We start from the raw sequence: 15,136 nt of genomic DNA, 5'->3' as shown, positions 1-15,136 counted from the left end.
AGAAACAGAAGAAACCTGATCCAAAATGAACTCAAGGACAGTCAAACCCAAAGGAAGCAAGTGTATCAGGATCCAGGATGTGGTGTACCAGCAGTTCCCTGTCCTTGTCGTTTTGCTGCATTTCACAGTTCAGTCTCTGTCTGCACCAGTGATGATACCACTATGAGCAGAGCCAGTGGAATCCTCTTGAATCCAAACAGAAACATTTGCATACACAGAATATAATTTATTGCAAGGACAAGTCAGTGGGGAAAGGCCCTGGCAATAGCTACAGTACATATTCCTGTCACCAGCCGGTACACCCACGATGAGACGGTGAAAACAGTGTCTCTGCCAGAATCCATGATTAATGTACACGCCCATGTTAATGTAGTCTCCACAATAATCCATCTGTTGTTCAACAGGCCCACAGTCCTTGTTAAACACTGTATAGAGTGATGTGTTATCTCCGTGATCTCTGGTACCCTATGGCACATTCCACTAGCTGCTCATACAACTGTGAATGTAAACACTGTGTCCTGGAAACACCACACACCATAACTGAATTCCTTCAAAAAACAAGATGTTTTCCACACCTGAAGTGAAATTAGCACAAGTTCCGGTGCTTATTGAGGTGGAATAAGAGAGTTTAGGTTCTTGGTTAAAAAACTAACAGCATCATTTACAGGTTTGAAGGCTGAACTTCTAGGAATGTTTTTTCCCATGAAGTGCATCCTGTTTTTTTACACATCTTGAATTCTACTTCAGCACATGAACATGACTTTTTGACATCATCCACCTGTGCTTGGTCTTGGAATCCTACTTTCCTCTGAGAGCATTCCTGAGATGGAAAATCCCCTCGCTGTTCCCAGTATTCTGTGGGAACATCCACCTATATTGAGCGGAGAGGCCTCGTCTATTCAACATGCAAGCTGCGGGCATGTCACTTGAGTTGACAGTAATGTGACCGCGTTGTTGTGTCCCAGCCAAAGGCTTTCCATCAGGATGCTTAAGCCCCTTAAATTTTGTTCCACACTCCTACAAAGCAGCTCGGATCATTATGAGTTCACAGCTCAAATGTATACATCTGTGATATTTGACCAAAACCATACAGAGTTCTTGCACATCAGAGTTTTTTAGAAAGGTAGAAATTTGCATTTGATCACTAAGACACTTGGATGCCACTACCGACCAGCTGTGTAAAAAAAAAAGCACATCAAAAGACACAGATGTGTATAATTTTGCTTGTACTTGTGCAGTTTTACAAGTGGGGGGCAAAATAAAATCAAACAAAAACCAAACATTTAAATCAAATGAGTGAATAAATTGAGCTAAAGTTGGTTAATGTGCTCCAATAAGAGTAGTATAACAAAAGCTGTCTCAGTAAAGACAGATCAAATGGAAGTGAGTAACAAGATATGTTGATTTAAGCAACAGAGATTGTGGAGATTAGACTCCTGTGAAGTGGGCCTACATCTTCATTAGACATAGGACCACATGAAGACAGGAAACAGGACAATCCCCAGGAGTCTGGACGCTGATGGTGGGGTGGAGCAGCTGACAGGTAGTTGGAAGAGGCATCAGACCGTGACCTTGGACATCATGGAGGTTGTGGTGGTGTGGGGGAGGCGGCGGGTCATGCAATCGTAGGTCTGAAAGATAAGCCAGCAGAATCAAAGCAATATTGTGTTTCAAGACAGATTTCAAATTTTATCTGATGATAAAGTTTTATCGTAACATATCATATGGGCGGCATGGTGGCACTGTAGTTAGCCTCACAGCAAGAAGGTTCTAGGTTCGAGTCTGCATGTTCTCCCTGTGCCCACGTGGGTTTTCTCTGGGCACTCTGGCTTCCTCCCACAGTCCAAAGACATGCAGCTTAGGTTGATTGGTGACTAAATTGCCCATAGGAGTGAGTGTGAGTGGTTGTGATTGTTTGTCTACATGTCAGCCCTGTGATAGACTTGTGACCTGTCCAGGGTGGACCTGCCTCTTGCCCAGTGTCAGCTTGGATTGGGTGGATGGATTGTATAACATCATATTGTATCAAGGAACATAGTCAGAGAGATCACTGGTCAGATAAGGTGACATCAGAATTGAAGGAGGATGCGTTCATTGCAGAGCAGTTTCATTTTTATATGAATCAGCACATTGATAAGTTGCATTTATGACATTTGGATCTGTGCATTTGAGTCTCTGTCAGCTCACCTGTTGTTTATCAGTATGAATTATTTTTGACCAAATTGAATTAATTTTGCACTCTGTCTGCAGAACATATGCAATCCAGATGATTGGTGTGAAGAGAACGCAGTTCCTGCCTCACAGCAGCTTCCCTCCTCCCAGGAAGCAGGTACTGTACCTTGTCAATACTGTAACCTGCAGTGAAGCGCGATCTGTCTGAGCTCACCACTCTCACACCACACACAACCTGACAAACCTCACAGCAGCTTTTTCACTTGAAGCATGTGTCATGCACTTTGGCCCCAGGGCTGTGTTTGGGTAACATTCCTGTGTTTTGTGGTGGACCTGCTAATGCTGAGCAACATGATAAAACACCTCTCACATGTCACTTGACATCGCCACAAATTCTGCTCTATAGTTGTATACATCTCTGCTCAGTTCCTCCACACACCCGCTACAGCCAATCAAAAACATAGTATTCCCCTGTGGATTTGTTCTGAGGAATCCGTGGACTTTTGTTTTTACAGTACTACAACTGCCACAGCTTGTTTGCTGCCTCAAGCTGCAGTTCCTCTGGCGACCACTAGTTGGTGACTCCAAGAAAACTGAAGTAACTGGGAAAATCCTAATTTATGCCCATTTTCACTTTTTCTGAGATGCTTTTTGACAGTTATCTTCTGTTCATCAGTCTTAATGTCTGTGTGTACTTCATGTTTCGACTGGCTGCAAGTTTCAGCATTTACATTCAAACTTAAAGCTTAATACTGGGGTTTATTAAATCCAATTAAAACAAATTTGTATCTGCTACTTTACTGACCATTCACGTTAAATCCCTACTGTGGCAAAAATCTATCAAAACCTTTTTGCTAGCATTCAACAGCAACATATCCAATTAGCTTTAGTCACAGAAGTGCTGTCAAACCGAAATTGCAACTTTGTTGATACTGACAAAAAAAATGTATCTTGAGTTGTATCATTCAGATTTTGTTAGTTGCTGCCAACAGTTGTCTGCATATTTTTATGACCACAAAAAGTGAAGGGATATGTTAAAATTTATGCAACTTCATTGACAGCTTTGTAGAGCTTCAAACATCCAGCCTGAACAGACCGCTAGCTGCTAACTAGCTGCTAAGTGTAGACTAGTGAAGACAAGGATGCTACGGCATGTCACTATAATCTCCTATTAGCTATGACATAGCATACAAATCATTTGTGTTGATAGTAAGCATGTTTGCTACCTGCTAACCAAATGGCTAAAAGCTAAAATAACCTACTAAATTAACATATTCAGTATTTAGAAAGAAAAGATATGTGTGAATTTAGACCAATTTTTACGACATGGCTGGAGAGGTTTGATACAGTCCAGAGCTCCATGCATACTTCACACCATGTGTTGTGCATTTTCCACCCATTACTTTTGCAGATTGTGCAGTTTAAGTCACAAAAACATGTTGTCCATGAGCTCTCAGCGATTCTGGTCTGTTTCTAGGTCTGGGTCTGCAGGCATGTCTCAGATCTCAGTGCCTAGTTTTATTGAGAAGAGCAAGATTATTTTACTGATTATTTTCTTCAGTTAACGGCTTCATTGTTTGGTTTGTAAAATGTACAATGTCCTCTACAACATTTCCAAGGTGACATCTTCCGATGTCTTGTCTGAAGCCCCCAAACATTCAGTTTATATAATTCACTATCAGAATGTCTACATTAGTGTGACCCACTCTCTCTGCCCTTCTTTTTTCTTGCACTCCTGTTTAAGTTTATCCTCAATATCATGTAACTTTCTGAGCAGGAGAAGGAGTTTGTCTTTGTTTCTGTCTCTGCCAGTCCTTCTCATTCCTGAGTGGCAGCAGACAATGTCAGAATTGACTCATCCCTTCATCACCTGTCAGATTACGGGACGACTGTTTTCTATGTGAAACATATCATTTGACACCACCTATCAACAGCATTTCTCATTTCTTCAACTGAGACTTATCAGATTATTTTTAAGCACATTTATCCTCCTGATAAATGGCGGTGTGCTGTAAGGCCACATGGTTCAGATATGTCTGTATTTTCTTGTTCAGCTGTCCTGCATGTGAACATGTTTACATGTTCAGGCACAATCATCACCAAATCGCATGTTTGCTAATTGCTCACGCTGCACCAGTTGTGGACAATTGCATCTCTCCTCCCAATCATGAAGAGTGTGACCCCAGAGGTCAAACACTTGACCCTTGAAGTCCTGCTGAGATTTGCTTATGTATAATTAGGACTGTTTAGAGCCTTTGTATGCCTGAGTGGACACATGTAGAGCTCTGTGGAATGGTCTGTTCTTCCTTCCTGCCCTGGTGAAAATACTTCACTGGCCGCAGAGGGAAAGATACACACTGATCATCTGCACAAGAACAACTGTTGTAATTGGAACACACTAACTGGGCTTATGGGAACTAGTTTGAAAGACAAGTGTTCAAGTGACTGAGCACCATATAAACTACTTTCTTGTTATTGTGGATACTCTTTCTGTACATTTTTGTACAGTTTTTATGTCAATAGTGGCAGGAAACATAAAATATGCATTAAGCTTCTACCCAGGTTATGGACTATCACAACCATAACCATTCAGGGCGGCTGTAGCTTGGGAGGTAGAGTAGGTCATCTCCTAACTGTAGTGTTGACGTTTCAGTCCTCAGCGTCTCCAGTCCACACGCTGAAGTGTCCCTGGGCAAGACACTGAACCCCAAGTTGTTCCCTGTGATATCACAGGTGTGTGAAAGCATTTTGAGTGTGCTTCAGTGTAATAAGTTCAGGGTTTTACAAATACTAGGGTCTGAAGTTCATAGTTGAATCCCCATTCCCTTATATTCTTGATCCTCGCTGGACAGGAGAGTTCTGGTCCGCCATGATGAAGGACGTCATCCCAGACCTCTTATTTGTGCTCTGAGGGGTGAGGAGGCTGCTGGAGGACTTATAACAAAGGATACATGAGTGCATCCTTTGTAGAAGCCTGTTACAGATTGACATGCCCCTTTACTGGAAACCAGTTTGTGATTGGATGCTTCACATTAAGGATTGTTACATGGGCGGGACTAAGACTCAAGGAAAAGACGCAAGTGAGGGAAATACGCATGCAATTAGGTGAATTGAGATCCAGCTCATGTCTCCGTAATGCAGCCACTATCTTTAAGACTTTTTATTCAATTAACTGATCGTTTATTAGTTCCCCAAAATTCCAGAAAAGAAATTATGATGGAGAGATACTAATTTCTTTATCAGGCTGGGTATTGATCCTCATGTTTTCATAATTTATCAAAAGCTGAAATCAAATGTTTGTGCAGGTTTGTTTGCTGCTGCTTTAATCATCATACACTGACAATCTATTTAGACTATATACTGTATACAGATGGGTGACAAATGAAAGGAAGCCCCTGAGTATGTGAGTGGTCTCCTCCAGGGTCCACAGGACACGAGGCGTTGCTGACTGGTCTAATGAGGATGATGATGATGTGAATCAGATGCTGTGGCCTTCACAGCCACCAGGTCTCAGCCCATTTGAACAGCTATGGGAGATGTTGGAGCGACGTGTTAGACAGCGTCTCCACCATCATCATCAAAACACCACACTAGTGAACATCTGTTGGAGGAACGATGTTCATTCCTCCAGGGGGGTTCAGAGTCTTGGAGAGTCAAGGTGAAGCTGTTCTGTTGGCACATGGAGGCCCAGCACCTCACTGAGACTCTTTATGCTGGGTCGTCCTTTAGTTTGTCAGCATTTGTATAAGTATATATATCAAATATGACACATTTGCAGTCATCTGGAAAAACCCCTCTGACATCAGCTCCACTGATGTTTATTACTTGTGGGGAATTTTTGTGGTCTGCGACGCCTCCCACTAGAGATCATGAAACGAAGGAATGTGTCAACACATGCAGTTTAATATGGCAGAAAAAGCATTCAGTGATTGGAAAAGATGCCACATCAGCTAAATGTTAGATTAGATGTGCAAATGTACATGTGCAGTTTCCTGTAGCAACAACATGTCATATGGTTACAGTATTCAGCTCTTCCATTTAGAGTAGAACCAGTGTTAGTACCACATTCAGTTTACTGATCCAAACTGTCAGTTTTGGGTTTGATTTCTAACTCCAGGAGCTGCTCCTAAGTCTAATGACAAAGCAAGACGTTCATACAGTTGGTAATAAGAAATTTATTTTTCAACAATTACAAAGACCAAAATATTTAAAAGGCATATTCATATGGACATCGACTATACAGGGATCAGATGGCGTGTGCTAGGTGATTCTGGAACAAGAGCTAATGGAGAGAGAAAACTAGGAATATTCATGTATTCTGATGAAAAAAATAGGAAATACTCCATGTCTAGGTACACAATAGAAAAGAGATTAAGCTGATTATGGACTGATATTATATCCTGATACAGTGTTTAGGCCTCTTTAACTGTCATGATGTTATTTACAGCAACACAAACATGACGGCATTGCCATCGTTCAATAGTTAAACCTCTTAGCCTCTTTGGTTCCATGATTAGGTATAATACATTTGAACAGAGCTCAGTTTTGCTTCTATAAAAATAACCTTTTTACAGTGGCAGTTTCTATTTATTGTTCTTATTCCTAGTCACACAACTCGTCAGTGCAAATATTCTAACAACCGTTTGCTTTGAAGAACAAGTGAAAGATTTACAGCGGCAGGCAAGGTCGGGGTTGGGCAAGAGGCAGGAAAAGAGCGATAATAAGTAGCATCTGAACCTCCAACATCTCTCTTAAATGCATATTTGGTAGTAGTGAAGTCTATGTAGGAGAGGGGAGTATAACAGACTAGTGTATTAACAGGTCGCTGAAACGTTTAACCTGAAATTATCAAAGTGGTGTCAAAGTTACTGAGGCCTGAAACTGTGTCTTAAAGTGTGTCATGGTGCCGAACAGGCCATGATGGGAACTCCACTGGGACGCATTCATTTAGACTCAAAATTCACTATTCATGCCTCACATTTGGGTCAAAGTTAGCCCCAGTTAGCCTCTTTTTACATTGCAATTAATGTCACAATGAAAGTACAACTAAAAAATCAACAGGTTATTTAACAACATTGATTAAAGTCTTTTGTTTGGTCAGTAAAAATATTTTGTTCTCTCTGCATAATGAAGCAAATGCTTGCCAAGAGGCAGGAGCACTTTGACAACATTGCAGATAACAGCTGTATGGATTCAAGTCTGTGCTGCAATACTGTCATTGTGCTCCTACCTCTTGACATTTTTGCTTTGTATGCCTAAATTTCTAACCAGTTTCGTAGCATGCTAGTCTGGTCCAACCAGAAACAGCAGCTGAAATCACCTTGCTTGTCTTGCACCACAAAGACAAATGAAGGTTTCATCATCAGTGACACTGGTTCCCAACCTTTGTCAGCACATCTGAATGCAGTGTCTTGTCATAAAATGAATATTTGATGAATACAGATTTTCACCAGTTCAACAAGTATTTGATTGGTCCTTCTGGGACTGTTTTACATGTTTTTTGCAGCCTGAAAAGGGTTTTTAAAAAGCAAGAATATGTTTTTCAGTTTTGGAACCATTGTTCTATAATGATGATGTTTTTTTTCTGCACCATACAAGCTGGACAAAAAGATGTCACGTCCAGCTGCCATCTTTGTGTATTCAACACAGAAATAGATTTTGACTGAAACCCAACCTCAATCAACATAATGAAGTAATTTGTTCAATTTCAAAGTGAATGCATCTGCAAAACACTCACTAAAATGCATTTCATTAGTTCATGGCAGCTGCAGTGATTGTCATTATTATGCTTGACTTCTTCAGTTTACCCTAATCTGGTGTGTAGAAAACAGCCTAACCAGCAGCAGGATGCAAACCCTGTCAGAGCCCCACCATCCTCCCTACAGACTCTGTCCACTACAAGAGCATCATCTGGAATAAAATAACAGTTTTAGATTTGAGAAATACCATCACAAGTTAAGTGAACAGTTGGGTCTGTAAAACCTGGACATATAATTCTGAACAGAGCCGGACTAAGTCATATAAGTCTTTTTTTCTCAGTACAATGCTTCACAACTTAATAGCCAAAACACATTTTCAGTCATTTACAGACACATTGTGTTGCCTCCTCGTGCCTCCCAGCAGAAGCCCAACATGTCCCTGCTTGCCACACATACATTTCAAGTATTGGTGATAGTTTGTCACTAGAGCGTAAGTTCAGCTTGTCTGGTATATGGGTAAATGCTGTACATTGCATAGCTGATGCGGCACTTAATTCTTTTCAGAGGACTGTGGGCAGTGGTGCGCCACGTAGGGCTCGTTAAAGGCCTTCCAGTCTGCAAGTGCTATCAAAGTGTGCGTCGGGAAGCGGCACCCTCACTAAGCTGAGCAATATGTCAGCTTTTCAATTTCACTGACTGAAGTCACAGAATCATTGACACGTTTTGATTTTGACAGCTGGAAGGAATCAACCCTTTGTCTGCAAGAAGAAACTGAAGGAAGCTGGAAGGTTTTCTTGCAGTTTCCAAACAGAGCTGGATAAATGTGAGGTTGTTCCTGGTATTCATTCATGTGCTGGTCACACAATATGAAAGACTATTTGTTCAACCCACGAGCCTTTGGAAAACTAAAGAATTTATTTTAACTTTAATGATACAAAGAGCTGTGATTTCTTTAAAGTCGACCTTCTAGTTGTCAGTTCAGAGGATTATATAACAGTTTGGTAACAGTGTCCATGAGACAACAGCCTTGTTGAAAAGTTTCAACTGATTTTGTTTTCATTTCTGAAATGTGTCCATATGTTCCAGTTAGCTTGATTATATGGTGGAACAAAGATTCTCTAAGTGTGACTCCTGGCCAGAAGTGCTGTACGTTGGTGAAGCTTGACTCGTGTGAAGACGTGTTCAGTGCTTGTCCCAAGTGGTGCACACGCTGTTCTTGAAAGAGGCACACTGGCCTTCCTTGTGACTCATGTAAGGCTCCCTATCCCTCCTCCGGAGAGGCTGGTTTCACGGCCGAGGTCGGGTGTATTTTCTACAAATGAAGAGTTTGAGTCCAAAACAAGATACCCACTTTAAACTATAACAATATGACCAATAGCAGAACGTTATATCAAATCATGTTGTTTTGTAAAGGATAGCAGTTAAACTATGTCTTAAACACTTCAACAACCCAGGTCCTCACTATCTATACAGGGATTTAATGAAGAACTTCAGATTTGGATTGTTTCCTAAAGTGGATATTTAAAGATTTGGAAGAGAACTCTTCACACCCATTTGAAGGAGACTGACTTGTTTCTAGTCTTCCACCAGAGAATATAACGAAATATATCAACAAACATAAATATATATACAGGTTTTTGTGCAGGCATACATGAGGGTGTGTAGATATGTGTGGATGAGGTTGTGTACGCGCATGTTTTCTCCATTGTCCATAAATATTGTGTTTCTATATTCAGTTTTTGTTGTAATATTGTGAATCTGTTTACAGGTCAGTTCTTCAGTTCCTCCTTAAATAAACAGGAGTACCACGTACTCAAGCACAGCCGCACTCCTCCACGATCATGTTGGGAACGTCCCGCTTGACGATGTTGTACTCATCGTCAAAGTAGAGCATGGACATGGTGCTCAGCTTGGTGGGGATGCAGCAGGAGTTCATGGAGCCTGGGCTCATCCCCCGCATGCGGTACTGGTTTACTACCGCTGTGTGGAAAGATGAGGCTGAACTGGGGACGCCCACCATGTAGGCCGGACAGTTCCCCTCGCAGTAGTTCCCAAAGTAGCCAGACGGTGCGATGATCCAGTCATTCCAGCTAGAACTGCTGGCGGCAGCACAGTTTGCTGCTGCCGTCGCACTCCAGCCCCCTCTTGCGGATTCGGTGTGTGTTGTCCACCTGCCGCGCCTGCACCACCAGGAAGGGCCGGTGGGACTCATCGTTGCGGTTGAGCAGCACGGGCGTGACACCATTGGCCTCGCAGCCTTCACAGCGCACATCCAGGTTCTGCCGCCGGTCCCCCTTCTCAAACACCAGCCGGACGGCATCAGTCAGCATGAAGGTGTGCCAGCCGCTGCGCTTCAGGTCCACCCGCTTCTCCACCAGGTTCCACTTGCTTCCAAAGCCAGGCTCCTGGTAGTACACCTTCACTGTCACCTTCCGCCTCGGACGCACCTCCACAGGAGACGGCAGCAGCTTGAAGTAGAGCCAGAGGGTGGCCTGCGTCACGTGCAGGTTCTGGTTCCCCTCGCTGGAGATCAGGAAGAACAGACTGGACTTGGATGTCACCATGTCATCTGAGGAGCACAAACACAAAAAAGAAATTAACACTGGAGTGTGTAAAGTCTCTCTATGTAGTGTCTCTTCATTTCCTGTTGGGAACACAGCACTTTGGAAGACTGAACAACCACCAACAGTTGAAATAAAGGTCAACAGTTATGTCAGCTCTTCATGTGCAGTATTTTGACGGCCACAAAGGGGAGTGAGCACTGCCTCCCCCAGCCTCCCCTTGGTTAGTGGTGGCACAGATCCTGTGGACTGTGACAGGAAGGCGTTGGGCGTAGGGCCACTTGGCCTCTGAGTCAGCGCGAGAGTGGGGGGGGGGGGGGGCTTAAGAATGCTATGCACAAAGGTTCAAAGGCTTTGTGCTGAATGCTGCCTGAAAATAAGATCTTATGGAGCCTCACTGTTGTCACAACGAGGCCTGGGAGCACGTCGTGGGGCCAGGCAGCGCAGGAGATGCAGCAACAAACTGGAAGAATGAAGACACAAGAAAAACCATTTACATGACATTAGCTCAGAACCCGGGGTTGCTCCTGCAGCAGACTGCAAATGGTCAGAGGCTTTTTATTTGGGAAACATAAGCTCATTTGTGGAACGAGTAAAAGGTTTGGAAGCAGGGCAGCTGAGGGGTCCAAGGCCCTCAGGAACCCGAACACTCAACCATTATATATTCAGAAATCCACTCACCATCTTTCAGCATGTTTATAATAAAGTCAGAGAGAGGTTTATACAGATCCTGTTTGCAGTGCAACTTTCCCACAACTAATAATACTGAAAGTGTGTGGACTAAAGCTAAAAGACAAGCTTGTTTGTATCTGGGCTGCTTCATATGTATTTGCAATTTATCTCTTCACCTTTTGCTCTTGTGGGTTTCACTGTGTGTGTTTCTGCAAGCCAGTGCTCCCATTAAGAAGGATAAAGTTTTGATCTTGAGTGGAGACATGTAAATATCCTGAGAGTACTTCTGGGTAATTGATGGTCTGATGAAGCAGGACTCAGCGCACTCAGGACTGGAAGCAAAGGTCTCCTTAATCTGCTGTGTTTTACATTTTAGGCACTTCATCTTAAGATGCTTACAGAGCTTTCACCGGGATCACATCTAGTACATCTGGCCTGGACTTTATTTTAAGTTCTCCAGTGGAGGACCACATTTCACCATCACTTTCTGCTGTTGTAAACATGAAGCAGAGACAGCAATGAGGGAAATGCATGAGAAGTAGATTGGCAGCTGTCAGGTGAAGAAGATTAGAGCCATGAACTTCCTGAACTGAGTGAAGCCAGTTGGGAGGAACTGAGATTGACAGATTGTGAAGTCTTAGCGTAAGAGGGCCAGTGAATGTACTTGGGATTTCTTGGATGATTTCTTGTGCCCTGGGGTGTTTTTACCAGGACCAGACCAACCAGACACTGTTAAACCTTTCATGAACTGGTTGCAGGATTCACTGGTGTACAGAGCAGACATGTATGAAAATGGCAAAGATTATTCAGAGAATAGAGAGGAGCAGATTGTGTTGCCAAACATTAAAGGAAGCATGGTGCTTTTTTTAGCAGGCCTCCACATGCATTACCTCATCCATCACGAGACAAGGTAATCTCTGAGTCATTACTCTACAGCTTGGATTTTAGATCACACAAAGGGCCAGCAGACTGCTGCGCTGCTGTCATCCAGGCAGCGTAAAAATCAAGGGTGATGCCTGCCAACTGAGAACAAAGGTTACGTTGACCTGCAGCTGCATATTTCACAGGTCATTTGTCACCACGTATTCTGTCAAACCTGTATGGATCAAGACTAAAATGCCTGTGATGTGCAGTAGATATAAACAAATTCTACGTTGCAGGAAGGGGCTGTTTAATTCCCCTGAATGTGTTGGCGGCTGTTGGGGAGTGGCTGTCTGACAAGTTAAATGACGTTTGAGAAGGAAATCTTGATCACAGACGACCAGCTGCATGAGGCGGTGACGAGGACATGGCGGCGGTGGAAAGTAACAAAGTGCATTTACTCAGATACTGTACTTAAGTTCAGTTTTGAGATATTTGAGTATTTCCATGTCCTGCTGCTTCATCCTTGGGCTTCACCACATGTCCGAGACAAATGTTGTACTTTTTAAAAGTCCCTTCATGTATTTGGTAACTTTAGTTCCTTTTCAGAATCGAATAAATAATCAGACTCTATTGATCACTGGTGGAAATTCACCAGTAGGATGTAAAGTACTTCACAGTATAAGTATATTAACATCAGCTCCACCTTTACCAGCTGCAGCGTTAAAGTGATGAACACAGTAGTTAGAATCCGGTAACATGCCTATAATGTACATTAATGTGAAGATTGCCATTCTGCATAATGACTACTTTTACTTTTGCTACTTCAAGTATGTTTTCATGCTAATCCTTTTGTACTTAAGTAAAGGATGGGAGTACTACCACTGCTGCTCATATGAACCAAAGGACAAGAAGAACCCAGAAACAAAGTGAAGTAAACAGCGTGGGAACAATGATAGTTTACATCCAACCACTCAACAGAAAACGTCCTGTCGTCACTACAAAGCCAACATTTAAACTAAATGACCAGAATGTGCAGAAGCACATGATCATCATGCGCTGCAAAAGAAAGACGGCAGCTGCTTTGACTGGCTGGACATTGCATTGGACAAATATTTGATGTCTTTATGCAGAAAGACACAAATGTTTAGTGAGGAAGAAGAGACATATAAATAAACCATGCTGTGTTGTAGCAGTGACACGGTTGTGTAACATGAATGCTACTTCCACTCTCACTACCCAAAATTAATCTCTAATTTAGTAGCGACAACCTAAATTTAGGCTTCAAAGCCAGACACGTTGCTAACATAAGGTCATCTAAGCGCCTGATTTTAAAATCTCACAGTGTAACATCAGAGAGAAAAAAGCATGTTGGTGTTACAGTAACTCTGGGTATTTTCTCTAAGACTCTTCACTGGAAATCTGTGGTTTTGGGGCCAAAATGCAGCTTGGGGAAGTTTAAAACATATTATTTTCCTTGGCCTTCAAATGGTTAAACAACTGGCATCAAATGTGCCCAGTTTCTTCTCTTTTTTTCAAAATTGGTGAATGATTTTCATTTGTCTGCGTTTCAACACTGTGTGAGAAACGAGAGAAGATTAGACAAGGTTTCATCAGAAGCCACGTCAGGCCATGTCCTTGTGGTTTTTCAACTTTGGGAATTTCACCAACTCTGGCGAGAGTTCTAATCATACAGTTGAAAACATCTTGGGTTTGTTTAGACTGGCTCCAGTATTTTTGAGTACACATAAGTAACTTCGATCACTTTAGGCTGGAAAAATAAACCCGTAGAGTCAGTATCTCTCATAAACCTTTATTCATGTTGAATAAAACTCACTCAGTTTCCTCCACATTTAGCTCCAACGAATGGGCCATGCTGAAATTTGTAGGTCACATTTTATATAAGACTTTGTGTAAAATCTAGAAACTGCGAAATTAGATGCATCATATATAGTTGTAGTTGTAGAGATTGTAAAGGCCTCTAAGGCAAATGTGTGATTTGGCCGAAACACAGTTGATGTGACTTGGGTAGATTTTACATTTTTATTCTTCACAATTTTGTTTAAAAAAAAGTGACTTTAAAAATTTGGACTGCTTTTTAATATTGAGGTTTAACTTGGAAACTGCAGTAGACAAACCAAGGTCTGTTAGCACAGAGCTTTGGATCATATTACATGTTCTTCACCAGCAGATGGGTTTTTTCCTGAACTTCTGATTTTAAGTCCTTAAAGTGCAAAGAGGAAACAAAAGGAAATTTGAACATCACTTTCAGGTAAACTGGACTGATGATGAAGACCATGTGACATGATCGGAAGCTACAGAATGTTTATTAAATGGAGATGTTCCCTTGTGCTCTGTTCGGGTCTGTGGGACCCGGAGACACATGTCACCTTAAAAACAACAATATATATAAATATACATATTTATATATATTGTTAACAGAGCACAAGGGTTAACAAGCAGGTAGCTCACAAACACAGCCTGGCTAAGATGGCGCCACGTTCTTGAGTTTTACTGGATATCTCAGAAGTTGTGTGCACAAAAGGTCAGACTACAAACTGTGATGCAGTAGATAACAAACCACCAACATGCACTGCACTCAGTGTTTTTTCATATCCAGCCTGTAGCTAGATCCCACACACACATAAACACACAGTGAATTCTAATGGGGTGCCAGGCTGCAGGGTTCCACCCGTCAATCTGCATTCAGGCTGCAAGACAGCCAACACAAAAGCTCTGACCTTATAGTGAGGGGACTGATTCAGTGCAACCCTGCCATGTCACACACACCCACACACACTTATGTATATGCCAGTGCAGACACTAGTAGAAACACACAGTTCAGAGGACATCAGTAGCACGCACAACGACGCACATAAAGACATGACAGATACACAATAGCTCAGCTACTACAACTCAATCATGGGTAAGTGGCACTTGTGACGTAACGACTAAACACAGGTTCAGTCGCGTGAGCCGACGCGAAGAAGGATTCCACGTTGTGGAAAGCAGATGTTTCCAGCGCTGCTCTCAGAAGCCAGCGCACCGACACACGTGGGTGAAGCAGGTGGTGGTGTTGATCATTTTCAGCCCTGCTCCTTTCAGCCGCCCCTGTGTAAATTGTTCCTCTGAGCCTTGTCGTCGTGCCATGTCCCTACTGGCAGCCGCTCA

General features: G+C 42.5%; 1 protein-coding gene and 1 long non-coding RNA gene across 2 annotated transcripts in view; one reads left to right on the top strand and one right to left on the bottom strand.

The window, feature by feature from the left end:
• LOC109955596 (uncharacterized) overlaps positions 1-5,695 on the top strand; it is a 79,650-nt gene extending 73,955 nt beyond the window's left edge. Inside the window, exons 2-3 of the long non-coding RNA XR_002274289.1 lie at positions 2,251-2,329; positions 2,688-5,695. This is a non-coding gene — a long non-coding RNA (uncharacterized LOC109955596). The remainder of the gene's footprint in view (positions 1-2,250; positions 2,330-2,687) is intronic.
• Positions 5,696-6,127: 432 nt separating this feature from the next.
• The window catches only part of LOC109955595 (inhibin beta B chain-like), a gene marked incomplete at its 5' end in the record, with an annotated part of 10,849 nt that continues 1,840 nt past the window's right edge, over positions 6,128-15,136 (bottom strand). Inside the window, 2 exon segments of the mRNA XM_020591896.1 lie at positions 6,128-9,964; positions 9,966-10,440. Of these exon segments, the coding sequence (XP_020447552.1) occupies positions 9,685-9,964; positions 9,966-10,440 (755 nt within the window).

This window comes from Monopterus albus, unplaced genomic scaffold (assembly GCF_001952655.1).
Source record: "Monopterus albus unplaced genomic scaffold, M_albus_1.0 scaffold16.1, whole genome shotgun sequence".
In the NCBI taxonomy this organism is placed as follows: Eukaryota; Metazoa; Chordata; class Actinopteri; order Synbranchiformes; family Synbranchidae; genus Monopterus; species Monopterus albus.
This window is presented reverse-complemented; position numbering and strand designations above follow the sequence as displayed.